Source organism: Phoenix dactylifera, chromosome 4, assembly GCF_051530095.1.
Source record: "Phoenix dactylifera cultivar Ajwa chromosome 4, Ajwa_hap1_PhDact_Kaust_v1.1, whole genome shotgun sequence".
Taxonomy (NCBI): Eukaryota; Viridiplantae; Streptophyta; class Magnoliopsida; order Arecales; family Arecaceae; genus Phoenix; species Phoenix dactylifera.
Window position 1 is genome coordinate 2,136,523 of NC_143193.1, and position 18,160 is coordinate 2,154,682.

The 18,160-nt window shown below is 40.0% G+C and overlaps 1 protein-coding gene across 1 annotated transcript; it reads left to right on the plus strand.

The window, feature by feature from the left end:
* Positions 1-31: 31 nt before the first annotated feature.
* LOC120113013 (mediator of RNA polymerase II transcription subunit-like protein) lies at positions 32-8,808 on the plus strand. The gene is made up of 2 exons (XM_039133408.3): positions 32-773; positions 7,714-8,808. Exons 1-2 carry the CDS (start codon positions 127-129, stop codon positions 8,345-8,347), a joined length of 1,281 nt encoding a protein of 426 aa, XP_038989336.3. The 5' UTR covers positions 32-126; the 3' UTR covers positions 8,348-8,808.
* Positions 8,809-18,160: the final 9,352 nt, after the last annotated feature.

Genomic DNA, 18,160 nt, shown 5'->3' on the forward strand with positions numbered 1-18,160 from the left:
CCGTAGAAAGAGAATAACGCTATAAATTCGACCCATCCATCGATTCCATTCCAAAAGCATGGGCAATGGCCGAGTGCACATAGAGAGAAAAAGGAAAGAAAATTAGAGCGAGAGGAAGAGGAGAGAATGGAGGAAGGGAACAACAGCACCAACAATCCGATGGCGCAGCACCAGCAGCTCCTCCTCCAGCAGCACCAGCAGCAGCTCTTCCTCATGCAGCAGCAGTTCCAACAACACCATCAACACCAACTCCAGCAGCAGCAGCAGCAGCAGCAGCAGCAGCAGCAGCAGCTGCCACAATCCCATCCCATCCAAGCCCAGCAGCAGCCATCGAGCACGGCTCAGCAGCCAGCGCTCAGCCTCCAGCAACAACACCATCTCCAGCAGCAGCAGCAGGCGATCTCTCGGTTCCCCTCCAACATCGACGCCCATCTCCGCGCCCCCGGCCTCCGCTCCCTCCACTTCCGACCCCCGCCTATCAATTCCCTCTCGCATCCTCAGCAGCCGCAGCAGCAGCAGCAGCAGCAGCAGCCGGCGTCTTTGATTTCGAATCTCCACCATGGCCAGCCGCCTCAATCCCAGCAGCAGCAGCAGCAGCCGCCGCCGCCGCAGCAGCAGCAAGCGAGGGCGGGGATTGGGATGGGGATGGGGATTGGGGGAAGGACGGCGGTGGCGAGCCCGGTAGAGGTGGAGATGGCGCAGCAGGACGCCATTAAGGTCTGCAACCCCGATATCAAGCGCCCGTTCGCCTCCATCGAGGACGCCGTCCTCAGGTGCGCTTCCTTCGCTCTTTCTCAAATCTTATACCAGATTTATAGGATCGCGTGATGCTGTTCTTGATCTGATTGATTAACGAGGTTTAGGGTTTGTTTTACTTCTCTGAGATAGTTTTGGAAAGCCTAGGGTTAGGGTTTTTACGGTTATTCTATTGGTGGTTCTTAGATTTTGGGAAATGTGGAATCTGGATTGCCCGAAGTCGAGGAAAGCTATTTGTTTTCGTCTCAGTTGGTTCGTGGTCTTGAGAACTTGGATAGGTGGGAGGATACATTTATGTCATTGCGGCTAGGGGTGGAGGAATTGAAGGTCTCATGTGATATAGAATTAAAAAAGTCAAAGATTGGGAGATTATGAGAAAAGGGACAAATTTTAATCATCATAGAAGAAGAACAATTGAAACTCACTTGTTTACGGTACCTGTTATGATTGTGATGCATCATTAGCTTGTGAAAAATGCAGAATAGAAGTTTTGTTGGCTTCTATAGTCTTATCAAACATCTAAGACCTTTTATGTCATTTTGTGTATCATCGATATGAATTTCATATGCTTGTTCTTGAAATGAAAAGATTACTTATTCTCTCTGACATCATGAGTTGTAGATTGATCATCAAATCAAGTTCGTGGTTACTCCAGGTTCTACAGTACTAACTCTCCCAACATAAAATTTCCAAGTGGTTCTTGATCATGTATATTTTTCTAACTTTTATATTTTCTTCATCATCTGAATGTGCTAGTTGATAGGTTTTATCTAATTAATTTGATTAATATGAAGCTATTTTGTGCTGACACCATCAATCATAAGGCTACAAATTTTGATTTACATGTAATCATTATCCTAGGGGCACTCTTTCCATTATTTTCTCATCCCTAACAAGGTACACAATCTGGATTTTTATGGTGGGTGTGTCCTTCTCTGCCAAAAATACTTATTTATGATCTTCTCTATTTAGGATCTCTCTTGGTCTTGGGGGAGTCTTTAATAATCTTAGATGGACAATAAAAGAGAAGGTAGAGATGCCCACTTGCAGGAGCGAGTGTTTACTCTTGATGCTTCTTTCTTGTTTGCAACTTCTGGGGATTTGCTTTCATAAATAGAGCACCTTTTCGGGATGATATTCTCTAGGAGTACCAACACCTGTTACATCATATAACGCTAGAGCAACTAGGCCTGGAGGAAAATTGGAGTCTGAATCCTGGTGGACTCAAGAGAGATGCCATATCTCACAATGCCGTCAGCTGGATGCCCTCTTGGAAAACATGGTTGATGGAGGCCTCCTGTAGCTGATATAGCACAGGTTTTGTGTGCAAAAGACAGGAGTTATAAGTCAATGAGGGTTCACTCTGTAGCCAAATGATAACAATATTAGAATGGCTATGTATAGTTTAGTAGGGTGGCAGCTAGCATGTATGAGATATCTATCCATGCTATATACAATTCAACTGAAGGTACCATAAACCCCCAAGAGAGGCATACAAGCAGCAGCTAAGAGGGGGCCTCCCTATCACATACCACAAATCCGGCTGCCGCCATATCTGGTGCCCTACGAGCTCCATCAAAATTGTTTTCAGACAGCCTGATGGAGGGGGTGATGATTGAACTAGTGCAGGATGAATAAGATTATGGGAAGTGAGCCATGTTATTCACCACTGGTTTCTGTCAGCAATACACCCAAATTGTGAACATGAAAACATTCCTTGGCATTGAATAATCCTGACCTGAATAATCTGTCTACTGAAGACCTGGTTCTCTGGAAGATAATCTTGTTACGAGTTTCCCACAGCAGCCACAAAACAAAAACAACCTCAATATGCTCCACGGAGCTCCATCAATAAAGCATGTCACTAGATGATGAATTTCCAGTTCAATATTCATCATGCAGCTTCAGAATGTTTTGAAGAGATAATCAATCCTGTTCGTTAACAGGATTTTGTATTAATTTAGCTTCATATCTTGTATTAATTTAGCTTCATATCTTGTACTTTGTTCATGATGGTAATGCATGTGCATTCTTGTTATTGAAATCTCTTTCCTTATCATCTGGACTTTGTTTGGCCATCAAAGTTTCATGGCGCACACTTTCTTCCCAACCTTAAATTTGCCACCAACTTAGAGGGTTGAGGTTACATTAAGAGTTTGTAACAAACCAGAATTTCATCCAAAATGGTTAGCTGGAAGGTATTATTTAGATTTCTTGATTCTGTATATGTACCTAAGATCTACCTAGCGAATAATCTATGGGGGACTAAACACACGCCCGCACGGATCCTCACATACTCTCCCCATTTAAGTTCCGACGTCCTGGTCAGGCTAAGGGTTTAAATTTATATAAATTTAAGCACAAGCACCACGATCGGCCCGTGGTCAGCCCCAAGAAATCTGTGCTGCAATGTCTCCTAGTCCAAATAGGTTATAGGCCGGGTCCGCTTTGATACCATTTGTAACAATCCAGGACCTCAACCAAAATGGCTAGTCGGAAGGTATTATTTGGATTCCTTGATCCTATATAAGTACCCAAAGATCTATCCAGTGAATAACCGATGTGGGACTAAACACACGCCTGCACGGGTCCTCACAGAGCCAATCAAGAAAATACTCCAAAACTGGATCATCCCTTGATTCTTAAATGCAGCCAATCATGGGGTAAGGCTCATTTTATTACAATTAGGTAATCTTTTTTTCCTGAAGTTTTTATTCTTCACTTTAATGCATTAGATCTTTCAATAGTAGTTATTGGTCTAAAGCTACAGGAAGAAAAATCCTCAGTACGTCTAACTTGCTTTCATGTTGTTCTGACACAACACTAGATGTCTAGGGATAGAAAATTAAGGAAAAAGTTGCTTAAAAAATCTTGCTATTCAAAAAGCTGTCTTTAGAACCTATATGAGCAACGACCTTTTTATAAGGGTATGGAAGTGGGGCTTGGGGATGCATAGAGATTCTAGGACTTGTGATCGATAAGTTTAATTGTGTAATAAAATCTAAAATTTTGAGGAGTAAATGGATGTGCCTGTGCTAAATTGTCTCTTAGCAGCATATATCTTTTCAAATTTGAAGCTTAAATGGGATAAGACAAAATTGGTAGGGGAAAACAGTGATTAGATTTTCTATTTTTTGGGCTGTGAAAGGTCTAGTAGTTATCTAAGGGTTAAATGAAAGCTCCTCCTGCTATGATATGCTGTGGAAAAATCTGATCATGTTTATAATAGAAGAAAAATATACAAGTAGAAGAAAACAGGGGAAAGACGATAAGTAGGTAACAGCTAGCCCTCGTTCCAATGAAAGGCAAACCTATCTATTTGTTTTTGTCCTTTCAGGACTTTGAGCGGACAAGAAGAGCGAAAAACAACTCGATTTCTCTAAAATATCAAAGCACCATTATGTGATGATAAATGGAAGGAAGAATCAACTCCTAGCGGATTCCTGGTTTTTGCTACATAGGGTTCTCCTAAACCCTACTATTACCCTGGTTTTTCCATTGCCTTGACGTTTAGTCACTTCCAAGATCCCTTTGAATAAGAATAATCCACTGCCTCAATCATCATTTCCACATTTACATTAGTTAGCATATTTCTTGCTCATCTTAATTATAACTTGATGCATTGGCTTATCATATCCTAGCCTTTTCTTTTATTCCTGACACATTTCCTTAAATCTTCTATAACATATGTTTTTTTAACACTGCTTATGTGATTCATCATTTTCTTGACTACCTTGGAAACCTTGAATTCCTCCAATCTGCTTTTAATACGCAAGTCACTAGGTTTTGCTGTAATTATCTCTGTAACAGTGGCATGTTTGCTTCATTTTGACTGGAGTCAATGACATGCGATATTCTTATTATACAAACTTTGGCTGCTAAGACTGCTAAAGTTTCCTCGTGCACCTTAATATAATTTTGAATGAAATTTGATGTGGAAAGTAGAATATTTGAATTTTTATTATTTGCTTTATATTTGGTGAAATTTACTTAACCCTCGAAGATTTAGGATTCCTTGATTTAGGAGCCATATTTGGAGTAATACATGTTTAGGGTCTTATAGATAAATTGATTGTTAATTTGAATTTGAAAACATCATTTTGTATTTGCTTATCTATTTATAAGGATCCATGAAACTTTTTTTTATTAAATAAGTGATGATTTTTTGTATAATTTTTGGTTATTATGAATGATTCAATGAATTAGTTTCTTCATAAAGATCAAGATTCATCGTCTCGGTACCGGACCCGATATTGGTGCCACGCTAGCATTGTGTCGGTATGGTATTTTACGGTATAGGATCCTTTCGGTGTACCGAGTGTTGGTATGCCATCCGTTCTGGATGCCGGTACCAAACGGGTACAATATGGTACATCCTGTATCGCCCAGTTTGGACCGGTATGGCGAACTATGATAAAGATTTTTACACATCTCTGCCAATATCTATCTCTACTTTTATCTCAACTTCTTTTCCTCCATTTATCTCTCTTCCTCCTCTAAGCCTTCCTCTCTCAAACTAATCTGTTTATTACGATTTTCTGCAGTTTACAGTAGCAAGCAGTGATAAAATTTCAAATCTGAACATACTTATCTGCATAGATGCATGACAATTGTTCAATAGTAGAAGTGTGATTTGCATTTATTGTCAATTTCTTTTGTTCCATATGTTGCATGGAAGTTGAGGCTAACATCCGAGATCTGCACCTCATTCTTCCCCCCAATAAGAATTCTATTATCTCTCGGAACATTTAACAATACATGCTTGATTTTAAAATGTTGGAGATGGATTTAGGTGCTCCTTTGGTTTTGCAAATCATATTTTGTGCCACATGGAAAGTTGTTAATCTTGAGCCCAGATTCTTGTGCGGGAGTGATGTAAAGCTCTTATGCAGAATTTTGGGGAATGGCAAGTTAAACTTTGTATATAAGTGAACAAGTTTTCCACTGGATTGGGCCCACTTTCAGTCATGATTCTGAATTCAAGCTTTAGATTTTTAAGAACATTTATTTCCCTTTTTAGGTTTGCTTTTTGTATGTTCTACCCAAGGACCTGTGGATGCATGTGTTGGTCCATATTCATGTTTGAGCACCTTCTGTGTGGCTAGCTTGCATATTCTGAATTCAAGCTTTAGTTTTTTAAGAACTTTTATTTCCCTCTTTAGGTTTGCTTTTTGTAAGTTCTACCTAAGGCCCTGTGCATGCATGTTTTGGCGCATATTCATGTTTGGGCACCTTCTGGGTGGCTAGCTCGCATATAGGTACTTGAACCTACGTGAGCAGCCCTAAACATAAGCAGCCACTTAGGCAGCCTGTGGCTACCTCTTAAAGAACCAGCAGATTATGACAATCATGAGTTTTCTAATTGTTTTTTGACTTTTAAAGCACTTCAAATTTTAGTCCACTAGGATATGCTTATATGTGCATTATTTCATGTGCTTGTCTATATATATGAGCTTTTTCCACCAACCAGTATAATTTGATGGATATTGGTTAATTATAATTTGAGAGAAAATGAGCTTGTAGATTCTGTATTTTTATGAGGTAAGCAAGATATTGCCATTAGATGATGCCTTTCATGCCTGAGTCCATGATGTCTCAACGGCTAATTCCTTTTGTAGCATATTTAGTATCTTTCACCCTTGCAGGCCTTGCCTCTATCTTTCTTTGGGTTGATCTTCTATTTTTTATTGTGCTATATAATGCTATAAATGTAGGGGAAATTTTTCCTAGTAGGGCTACTTGTCTATATTACATCCAGTGCAGAATATTAACTTAATGCAAAAAAATTGAGGTGGAGCTCTTTCAAAATTGATTTGCGTTGGTTATAATGTTGCACAGATGTTTCCAACATACTACATAATGCATGTGTTTTTCTCCAACCAAAAGGCTGAAAAGATTGAAATCTGAAAAAAAAAGTGAATGAAGAAGAGGGAAAAAAATCAGCTTTTGTTGTCTCTTTTACTAGGTTAGCCCATATATGTAAAGGGCCATGCTTACATAAAGCCATAGTCCAAAAATGCCAAATATTAAAAGCCGAGGACCAAAACAAAATAGTAGAAGCCCTGCAGCAACCATAAATGATCACTAGAATACCTCATGACTATGACCTACAGTAGTCAGAAAAACATGTTAATACCTATAGGTCATTAGGATGTTCAATATGTGTGTATAAAGAAAAAAAATTTAAAAATTTAATGGAGGTTCCGGGTTGGGGAGGCCCAGACATACCTTATTTGTGTTAACATTTAGTGCATACCTTATTTGTACATTATGATTATGGTAACCTAATTTGCATGGAATGCACATTGACAGAAATTTGCGGTCTTCATGCCAGCTCGTCACATTTTATCTGAAAATGATGTGGTTGTTTTCTCCATGTCCATTTGGAGCAGAATAAGCATTGGAAGAAAGTAGTTTGTTTTGCATCTAACAATTAATCCTTTTAACCACAAGGTTCAGCTGACAACAGGAACGATATATTTGTGTTACCTCCGCTTAATGTTATGGGGATTGCTTAAGGTGATTTAAAATTTTGGAAGGGGTCCAAGCATGTATACAAGGATATTAATAGAATAAACCAAAGGTAGTAGCAAGATGGTTGAATGCTGAAGTGAATATGTTCTAATAACTTGTAAGGTACATCTATTGTTTGCGGGTGATCAATGAATTATCCTTCTTTTCTCTTTCTTCAAAGATTCCCATGTTTGACAAGAGCTGCAAGGGAAAGGAGTAATCTGGTTCTATATGTCTATAAAAGATAATTGTGACTGCCTGAGACTTACCTTGCTCACACTTATACTGGATTGAGTTTTTGTTTCATGCTGATACTGCTTTGCCTTTCTATTTTGATATTTTTGACTGGTAGCATGCAGCTCTTCTTACTGGTCGCACCTGCTATCTGTAAAATATCTTTCTTACGTCTTATTTTCTCTTTTTCAATCTCATGCAACCATTCAGGCTATTGCCATATCATGTGGTGTCTGATTATGAGGCTGAAGAAGATGACAGGATTCTCGACAGCGACACCACTGGTCAGATTCCTTCTCGGCTTCAGCAATGGGACCACAACATCCTTTCCAAGATTGCAGAGTTCACCAGTACCTTCGAGAAACAAGTCCTTGCCTTCAACATTATGTCGAGGAAGAGAGCCCTTGGAGAATTTAGGTCAGAGGAGAGACTCATGATAGAACAAGCTCTACTGCAAGAGGAGAAGCAAGCCTTGCTGGAGATAAAAGCGGAGATCGAGTCCAGAGAGAAGGCTGGCAGGGAAGCAGCAGTGGCTAAGATGCGGTTGGCAATGGTTCAAGCTGAGCATGCTCGGGCAGAGGCTCAAGCCCATGCTGAGATGATTGCTCGTGCTCCAATGAAGGCAAGTGCTGCTGCATCCCAAGGTGATGAGGGTTCTGGCCATGACACAGGTCAGGAACAGGGGGGGAACATGGAAGAGATTCACGGGTGGGGAAATGCTCAAAGAGATGATGAAGATCCATCAGAAGATTTTCTGAATGATGAGAATGAGCCTGAGAATGGGGAGACAGGGATGCAGAATGAATGGCGAGAAGTTGGGGAATTGGATTTGAACACTAGGTGATATCACTATGTTGAAGATGGCTGCTGTTCTATCCTAGAAAATCCAAAGCCTTTCCTGTTTTCGTTGTTTGCTGAGATGCAAGGTGATCGGCACTTTCTTCAAGCTTATCATAAGCACAAAACCTGGGATGTCATGTATTTGCTGTCTATGACCTTGGATTTGTCTAGTGATGGTTTGTTACATCGCCAAGGAAAAACCAACAGCTTTTTCATGCCAACCGTATGGTAGCAAACTATCAGAATGCAAATGTGCATCAAAAAATGCTTTAATTTGTTGCCTATGATGAGCAGCTATTTTGAGCCCACTACCAATTTCGGTTAGCATGGCAGGTAAGACTGAGCAAGGTTACACCTTGTACATCTCTTCATAATCAAATTTATCTGTTATGATGCAAACAGGTTACATATTTTCTTGGACAATATTGGCAGAAAAAAGGTGCACAATATCATTGTGTTATATTATTTTAGGAGTGCCTTATCATTTCTCTCTTATATCTTGCCCTGTTGAGCATTTGTATCATCTTGGTTGGTAAGGACCTGCCGCATCAGCCATCAAGGCTGTTTCTGGCAGCTGGGAACAAGAAGGTTGCTTTTATTAGACTATTGTGTTTGGTGCACCATTGATTGCACTTTCTGCCTTGTATGATGTGGGAGCAGACCAAAAGCATCTCGTCGATCTCATGTTTGTCCTTTGGATTTGGAATTTCTGACTGTAAGAGATCATGAAATGGAGGTGTTTCCTCTCCCCCAGTCATAAAATTACTGCTGATATTGTCATTCCAGAAAATTGTGTATTATAGTAGGAGTCTTGTCTTTGGTGAGGTCTGATCTGCCCTGGAGAATTTGTAGAACAAAGGTGTAATCGATCAGTCTTCTCTTTGCTATCTTTTGGATTAATACCATAAAATATAGATTTACTCTTCATTTCCTATTTTACTTTGTTGTTGGTTTCCATTGAAAATTTTTTTGTTGCTAATGTGCTGAATACATCATGCCTGATCGACCATAAGTCATTCCATCCATAATTTTTCATTCTAAAATTGTTTTCTTAGAAGCAGAGATGCTTTCATTCTGCCTCTACCACATTCTTCTCGATGTATGTTGTGGCAGGCATATCCCAACTCATCTCTTCGGCAGATTTTTTTTAAAAACTTCTTTACCTTCTTATCTTTTTATTTTTATTTTTCTTTATTTTGTGGGATGTTTTTGAGAAAACAACTTCCAAGTTTCAAATCCATGACCTCCTTCATTTGGAGATGGTCTAATGTGACCAATCATCTGCAATCCAATTTGCAATTTGCTGCTGGTTCTTGAACTCACTTTTTTGCTAATCAAAATGCCACTTACATTCCAAAACCGCATAATCCTTATCCTTGTTATCCATGTTTTGGATGTCGGTGCTATCCTCTTTTGGCCCTTCGTTGCTGCCTTCTTGATTGTGCCGGTATATAGAGTTATAGACCACTTCACCATTTTTTTTTTTTGATAGATACTAGTTAGGCAACATGATAAGCCTCTATGTTCAACTTTGGTTGCCAGTTTAGCAGTTCTAGATTCATGGTTGTTTTGTTTTTTTTCCCCTTATCTCTATTTTCGTTAGTATAAAATATAGCATAAGAGTTTCAGTGATTCATGATTTGCTACTAGCATACTGCAGAGTAGAACAAGGACCTTTATGAAACAAAAAGATCTATTATCTTAACATGCTTAAATTTTTCCATATAAATGTGATCGTGATTTCAGACCTATCTTTCTTCGTATATTCATATCCATATTTATTTTATTTATATAAATACAAATATTAATTAGATGCAAAAATTTATATTTATAACTATTTTAAACAAATACAAATACAAATCAGATAGTGACAGTACGGATTTAAATATGTATACAAGTCAAATAATTAAACTTTATGACCATAGAATCAAAAATATTACCAAATGAAAGATAAATAAAGTTAATAGTATATTAATGTAATTATTCATTTTTCTTAAAAGTTCATGAGTATTATATAAAATTAAATAGGATTAGAAATAGAATTATATAGATGAGATAGTTGTTTATCCATATCTATATTCGCTTTTTTATAAATATCAATATGAATATGCATAGTAGTTGGATGCTCAAATTTTTATTCATATCCAGAACTTGGATAATATTATCTTGTGCACTTTTATTCCTAAGGATAATCAATTTTATATGAAAACAAAAACACACTAAGTCGAAGTTGAGAGAGAGCCATATGCACCTATGGGATTACCGCACTACCATATCATGCTCTTTTCACTTGAGAAATTATGTCATGCCAATAGTATGCCGCCACACGGATATCGAATGCTCCACCTTTGATGCAGGATAAGCTCAAGAGGGAGGGAGGATAGGATACTCTTATACCAAATTATGCAGGACAAGCTCAAGAGGCAGAAAGAATTAAATGCTCTGATACCAAACTATCATGGAATAGAAGAAGAGAAAGAGAGAAGAAGAGGAAGAAGAAGACTGAAGAAAAGACGAGGAGGAGAAGAAGATAAAAGAGAGAGAAATTTAATATTCTCATATCTCAATAACATAGACTTATATTCTCAATTCCATAGCAATAGTTTTATAGAGATCCAAAATCCTAATAGGAGTCCACATAGAAATAGAATACTATGGTGCACATAAAAATCTAGTCTTGGAGTCCACATAAAAAATAAAATTCTTTAATTTTTAAATAAAACAAAATTTTTAATTTTTATACTTGTGCCTAATAAAAGTGCATTTGGATTTTTTATTGGACGGTCCCCCATCAACCCCCCTCTTGGTTTTGTTGCTCGCATCCCACGTTGCCGCTGAAAGGCAGCAATGGTTGTTTTTTAGATGTGCTACCACTAGCAGGAGGTAGTAGGTCTTAGATTAGTAGGATTTGAGGAGATCATTAGTGTTGATGAGGTACGTACACAGATGGCGTGGGCATGGAGGGCAGGGGAGTCTTTGGTGATAGATCGAAACCATGTTGGGGTCTTCATTGCAGGGGCATGGTTGTGGAGGATGTTAAAGGAGTTGTGGATCTCGGCACAAGGACTACTACAAGATGATACTAGTGGTGGTGTAGTGGAAGAGCACCACCATGAGCTCCGACAATTGGGTGGAGGAGTTGGCAGAGGAGAAGAGGAGGGTGTTGTCGCCGGTCCGGATGAAGTCGGAGATGAGGAGTGCACTTGCCAATGGGACCGCCATGGATGTCTAATGATCGGCACGCTTGGAGACAACATAGGACTAGTGGCGGTTCTTGGATCGGTCAGTGTCCATGTCGCCGTCAAGTGGCTAAGACACGAGAAGGTGCATGGCAGCAATGGCGGAGGACATGGCAGCGAGCGAGGGGGGAAGGGACGGGGAAGGGAGGGAGAGTTAGGGCTAGAGGGAAAGAGGCTAGGGTTTTGGAATGGGAGTCCATGTGGTGGCATATTATTGGTCCGATGTGCCATTGTGCTGATACACTGGATGTAGGATATAATATCTCAGGACTTTAAAAACACATCTTTTTTTTATATATATTTTTTAGGGCAAAAATATCTTTTTTGTTCAAGCAGCAAGAGTGCCATAATGCTTCCTCCAATTAATTCTCATGTCGTGGTGAAGGCTCTGCCCTAACAATATAAGAAGCCAATGTTGGCCTTGTTTTCCATGAGAGCTATCACCAGCTCTTCGAATTAACATGGGCTTGATCGGCATGGAGCAAGCGAGCCCTTGGGCTTGCAAGCGCACGAATGGCAGAAGGGAGCGACGCATATTGCCGGTCATGTAATCACCAGCACGAGTAGGTCCCAAGTTTCCTGATCTTAACTGGTTCGCTCCTCCTTCTCCATGAAGTCCAGAGTGAAATAACCGAAGCCACCTTGCCTTTGATCTCCGATGCTTGCTGTAGCTTCTTCCATATACCTTTGGCCTACAAACAATGCAATAGGAGATGGCTGGTATATTTCATATCTTATGTAAGGACCCGTGTGGGCGTGTGTTTAGTCCCACATCGGTTATTTGCTGGGTAGATCTTGGGTACTTATACAGGATCAAGGAACCTAAATAATACTTTCCGGCTAGCCATTTTGGGTGAGGTCCTGAGTTGTTACTTAAATGGTATCAGAGCATGAATGGATAAATTCTAAGATAAGAAAATCTGATATGACATGAGTGTAGGTGGGTAGACACTAGGGACATTGGGACGTTAGTTTGATTGCAACAACCATCCTATATACTTGTAATTAATTAGTAAGCTTATTATTGGCATGCTGCTATTTGATAGATATAAGTCAGGATGCCATCACGTCGGATGAAAAAGACTACTCGCGGAGCTATTGATAAGGCACCCAACCCGCAAAATGACAGCACACCCCAACAAGTTGGTAACACCCCTCAGCAGGAGAGAGACGTCAATCCTGCTAGTGATACTCAAACAGGACAACAAGAATCGGGCCTAGGCCAGGTTATGCCGACCATAGTGGGCCTTGTTGGATTTTCCAGTACTCTAGAGCGTAGCGGAAGATACGGGATTATAAAATTTTCTTATAATACCCATTATGAAACCCTAATAAGCCAAGATCACCTTAATAGTATAACCAAATAATGTAGAAAATATAATCTTGGTATAGAAGAATATCTGTCACACTATATTCAATATGTCTGAAGATGTCCTAAGGTGCCCAAATGTTCACCCTCCAATGTTGATCCACACAGGAATGGGTTCAAGACTCTAGCTCCACTAAAACTTGATTCTAGTTGTTCAATCCTTCCAAAGGATTTAATTAGCTAATTTTTCTTCACTTCCTTCTTCCTTTCTACCTCTAAAATATTTACTAGCCTTTTTGTCCTAAAGAAGACCCTCTTGTTTTGCGTTAGGACAAAAGAGAGAGGCTTGTAAGAAAGAAGGGATAAGGGAGAGAGAAGGAGAGGCTTTTTTTCGGATGATTTTTAGAACCCCGAGGCACCTCCTTATTTATAAGAGATGGAGGGATGCATCACAAAGGGATGCATCCCATCCACATGATGAGGCATGTGCCAAGAGAGGCATCCCATCATGATGGGGCGCTAAGGAGAAAGGTGTATCAAGCTTTAGAAAAAGCCGTATCTAATGATACGCTTCTTTCTCACGTCTTCCTCTTAAATCCTGATGATCCAAGGGCCCAAATGCAGGGAACTAAAGCCAATGATCCAGATCTAGGGCGCCATCTAATGGTCCAGATCAAGGCATCACCATCCAGGGTGCCATCCAATGGTCCAGAAGCAAGATGTCATCACCAATGGTCCAGATTCAGGCGCTGAGTAATGGTCCAAATCTTTCATCCAGAGAGCCATCCAGTGGTCCAGATTCAGGCGCTGACCAATGGTCCAGATTCAGGCACTGACCAATGGTCCAGATTATTCATCCAGGGAGCCATCCAATGGTCCAGAATAAGGCACCAACCAGTAGACTAGATCCTTCATCCAGGAAGCCATCCAATGGTCCAGATTCAGGCGCTGAGCAATGGTACAGATTATTCATCCAGGGAGCCATCCAATGGTCCAGAATAAGGTGCCAACCAGTGGACTAGATCCTTCATTCAGGAAGCCATCCAATGGTCGAGAAGTGAAGGCCCTATTAAACCCAATCCAATTGAGTTTAACCAACTTAAAGAAAATATTAAACCTAATCAAATCATCTCTAATTAAAGCCAAATGGGTTCCAACTCTTGGCTAACCCGTATTAGGTCATGATCTAATCATATTAGATCAACCTAATCTAAGAATCAGATTCGAATTTAATTTGAATCAGGAGCTAGGGTTTGCAACACGTGCTGGCATGTTCATCTTGCAAACATGATCTAATCCAATTAGACCCTTGATCAATTGCCTTGTGTGTGACCCATTAGGTTCCTTATCTTAGCCAGCAGTAGGTGCAAGTGCAAGTTGACCTAACCTGATTAGAATACCTCTAATCCAATTTAGGTCCAATTTAGTGCTAAACCTAACTTAGCAATCAGAACCTTTCTGATGCTTTGATCTAATCAAACTTTTTGATCCGATCAACCCACAAGACAAGATTGACATCTAGCAACGTATCATGTCTACCCGAAAGATGAGGAATGTAATGGACAGATCCAAACATACCCTTCAGTGGCAAGTTACCGTGCAATTCAATCCCTCAGTCATACTATATCATACTCTTTCTCAATTTCAAACTCAATCACTTATTCATGTCTCTCTCAATTTTTTATACGATAATTCAAACAATGAAACATTAGAAACTCTTTCTAATTTTCATTTTGCTTTGATCAAACGCTTCTTGAATCATCATAAGATTAGAGTAAGTAGGATGTTACCTTCTCTCAGTAGAAGTGACTGATTCCTTGTTGACCTACTCACAACCTTCGTATAAAATCCACCATATCCAGAATACCCCGTATACAACGCAATGTCGTAAATGAGGGTAAACCAAAACATAGGTTCAAGTGCACAAGGTACCATGGTGATCTCAGGTCTAAGGATCACTTGCACAACTCCCATTATGAGAACCATCTTTTGACAATTAAGTAAGAAACCATAAGATGTTCTCGTGGCTGGTCATTTTAGTGAACTCATTCCTCTAATGAGCACCCACATCTTTATATTAGTGTCTCATACAAGTGATTGTGAGATCAATCACCCTTTACATCGAGCATACATAAGATGTGCCATTCTTTCCGGTAATATTGATCCCCGACTCAATATACCAATTTGACTGGAAATATTCTAAATTAGGATTTTAAGATTTTAGGTCTCACTGGTATGATCTCATCATAACCCTAAAACCAATGTCCTAATTTATGAGGTTCATCATCCAACAATAAAACAGATAAGCAGCAAATGATGAAACACAATGCCTTTATTGATATATATCAAGTGTCAAAGATTTGGAGGATTACAAAGAGAAACCCATCAAATGATTGGCTCATAGGGCATCTACTCTTTCAGGCCTTATGCAGATGCAACAGCAGTTGCTCCAACAACAAGCGCAGTTGCCCCAACAACAAGCGCAGTTGCCCCAAACACAGCCACAGCAAGGACGAGGGGAACAATGTGAACAACGTAGCAATATAGCTGAATTTAAGAGGCTGGCTCCTCTAGCTTTCAAGGGGACTACAGAACCGTTGGAAGCAGATAATTGGCTTACAGAGATGGAAAAAGCATTTGCTGTCTTGAGATGCCAGGATGATGAAAAGATTTTGTTTGCATCATACATGATGCAAGGTGAGGCGTTCAACTGGTGGCGGATGTTGGAATATAAATATGAATAGGATAGGGGGCCATTCACTTGGGAAAGATTTCGAGGAGCATTTTATGATAAATATTTTCCTCAGAGTGTAAGGACGCAGAAAGAGCAGGAGTTTATTCATCTAAAGCAAAGAAATATGATTGTTGTAGAATATGAAGCTAAATTTACCGAGCTAGCCAAATTTGTTCTAAAGTTAGTCGAGGATGAGCTAGATCGAGCGCATAAATTTGAGATGGGACTAAAAATTGAAATTAGAAAACAAGTGGTCCCTTATGAATTGACTACCTATGCAGCTGTGGTAAATAAGGCTTTGATAATTGAAAGAAAAGTTAATGATGAACGGTTAGAAAGGGAAAGAAATCAAAAGAAGAGGAACAAGTCAAATAAATTCCAGGGGCAGAGCAATGAAAATGCCGAAAGTTCAAACAAGAAATCTACGAGTGACAACCCTAAACAGATGAATAGCAATAAATGTTCCAGATGTGGCAAGGCTCATGCTGACAAGGATTGCCATTGGAACACCGGTGCCTGTTTTAGATGTGGTAAGATAGGTCATAAAATTGCAGACTGCCCACAAAGAAACGAGAATAGATCTACTCAGGCAATGGAAGGAAGCCGGGGCCAAAGACTCAAGGAAGAGTATTTGCACTTACACAGCAAGATGCATAGGCTTCTGATGTATTGACGACAGGTATTAATCTAGTCCCAATATTTATTTCTATTTATTATTTTGCCATGCCCACTGCTCTTTGTTAGACAACTTATTATGCTGCTAGAAAAGATTAAATAGTTACATAACATTTTTTTGATTAATTGTCAAAAGAAGAATATGAACTTTTAAATTTTGAAAGTGTTCATACGGATTAAGACATAATAATGAATGTACCAACAAGTAAGTAATTCTAGAAAAAAAAATCTAGACTTGACACAGGTATGTTGAAGTTTAAATCAGAGTGTGCAGAGAAAGTGTGATGAATAGAATTATTTGACATTGGTCAGACAAGACGACTTTGATTTGAAGAGTGTTATAACTTAGTTTGGAAGAAGTATTCTCTACTGTTGAACTGCATGTATGAAAATTTCGTGGACGAAATTTTTTTTAGGGAGGAAGGATGTGAGACCCTGGAACTGGGCCCGATCCATTTGACCGGCCCAGTCCCAGAGTTCAGCCTCACGTGCGGCGCACGTGAGGCAGCGGGATGGATGCCGCATGTGAGGCAGCGGGATGGAGAGATCCATCCCGAAGAAGAAGGAGGAGCCCCTGTTTTAGGGCTTCTCCTCTTTCTCCTTTGAGTCCACCGAAGGAGAGCCCCCACACCAAGGAAGAAAGGGGGAGGGTCTTCTTCGCGTTGCCGGAGAGAGAGAGGAAGAGGGAGAGCCGAGCCACAGCACGGGTGACCCTTTTACTTCATTGCTGCCGAAGAGGAAAGCCACCGGACCATCGTCGGGGCCGAGGTAAGGACTCCCAACTTTCCTCCCTTCCTTCCGTGATGTTTAGCCATGATTTATTATGGTTTTTGAGCCAGTCAATCGCCGGAGAACACTCGCCGCCGGCCGTGTTCGCCGTCGCTAGCCGCTGGGGGTGGTCGGCTTTGCTCCGCCACCTCCTGTCGCCGTCAGGGCCGGCCACCGCGGCCGCCCTTGGACTTGACCGAGGAGGGAAGAAGAAGAAGAAAGGGGGGGTTACGGTCCCCTGTTCCGCCAAAGAAGAGAGGAGTCAGGAGAAGAGGGAAAGGGAAGAAGAGAAAGGAAAAGAAAAAAAAAGAAGAAAAGAAAAAGAAAAAAAAAAGAAAGAGAGAGGAGGGGGGTGGTTTACGGGTATGAATCTGAATGCGAACCCGAACCCGGGGTGCTAGATACTTCTGTAAGGTCGGCCCTGGGAGAATGTTAAAATTTAAGTTTTATATATATATTGTGATGAATTTTAAAAGAAAAATATGATTTTTAGATTTTAAGTTCTGCGAGGGATTTGTGAGATTAATTGGATTTATTGTGGATCGCGTTTAATGTAAGTAATGAACTGCCTTTTCTAGACTCTTCATTTATATAATATTATTTTTGCATCGAATAAATTGTTAATGAATTTATATGTGATTTATGAATTTTACAAGATGATGATTTGAATGAAAGATAGATAGATGAATTGGAACAATATTTTTCGGATATATTTACTGTTTTTGCATCGTATATGCATATTTAGATCGGATTATGATATATTTATTATGTTACAAAAGAATTTTGATGTGCATCAGATTTGGAACTCTCAGCCTGACTATGTTCTGAACCTTGCCAATTGGAGGTTATGCATTGGCAATTCTGGCCCCACCACAGGGTATAAGTGTGGTATTCTGGCCCACTCTGCATGGTATAAGTGCGGTATTTTGGCCCACTCCGCAGGGTATAAGTGCGGTTTTGTTTCTGGCCTAGCCAGAGGGTATAAGTATGATCATAGTTAAAAGCTGTTGAGATGAATGTGATTTGTTTCGAATCAGATTTATGATTATGTATATGGATATTTGAAAGATACGGATTTCAATGGATTTATGT

Excerpts from the sequence above, each read along its gene's own strand:
- LOC120113013 (XM_039133408.3), top strand. The coding sequence starts at position 127 with ATGGAGGAAGGGAACAACAGCACCAACAATCCGATGGCGCAGCACCAG. Across the intron at positions 774-7,713 it reads ATCGAGGACGCCGTCCTCAG|GCTATTGCCATATCATGTGG; the intron begins GTGCGCTTCCTT and ends GCAACCATTCAG.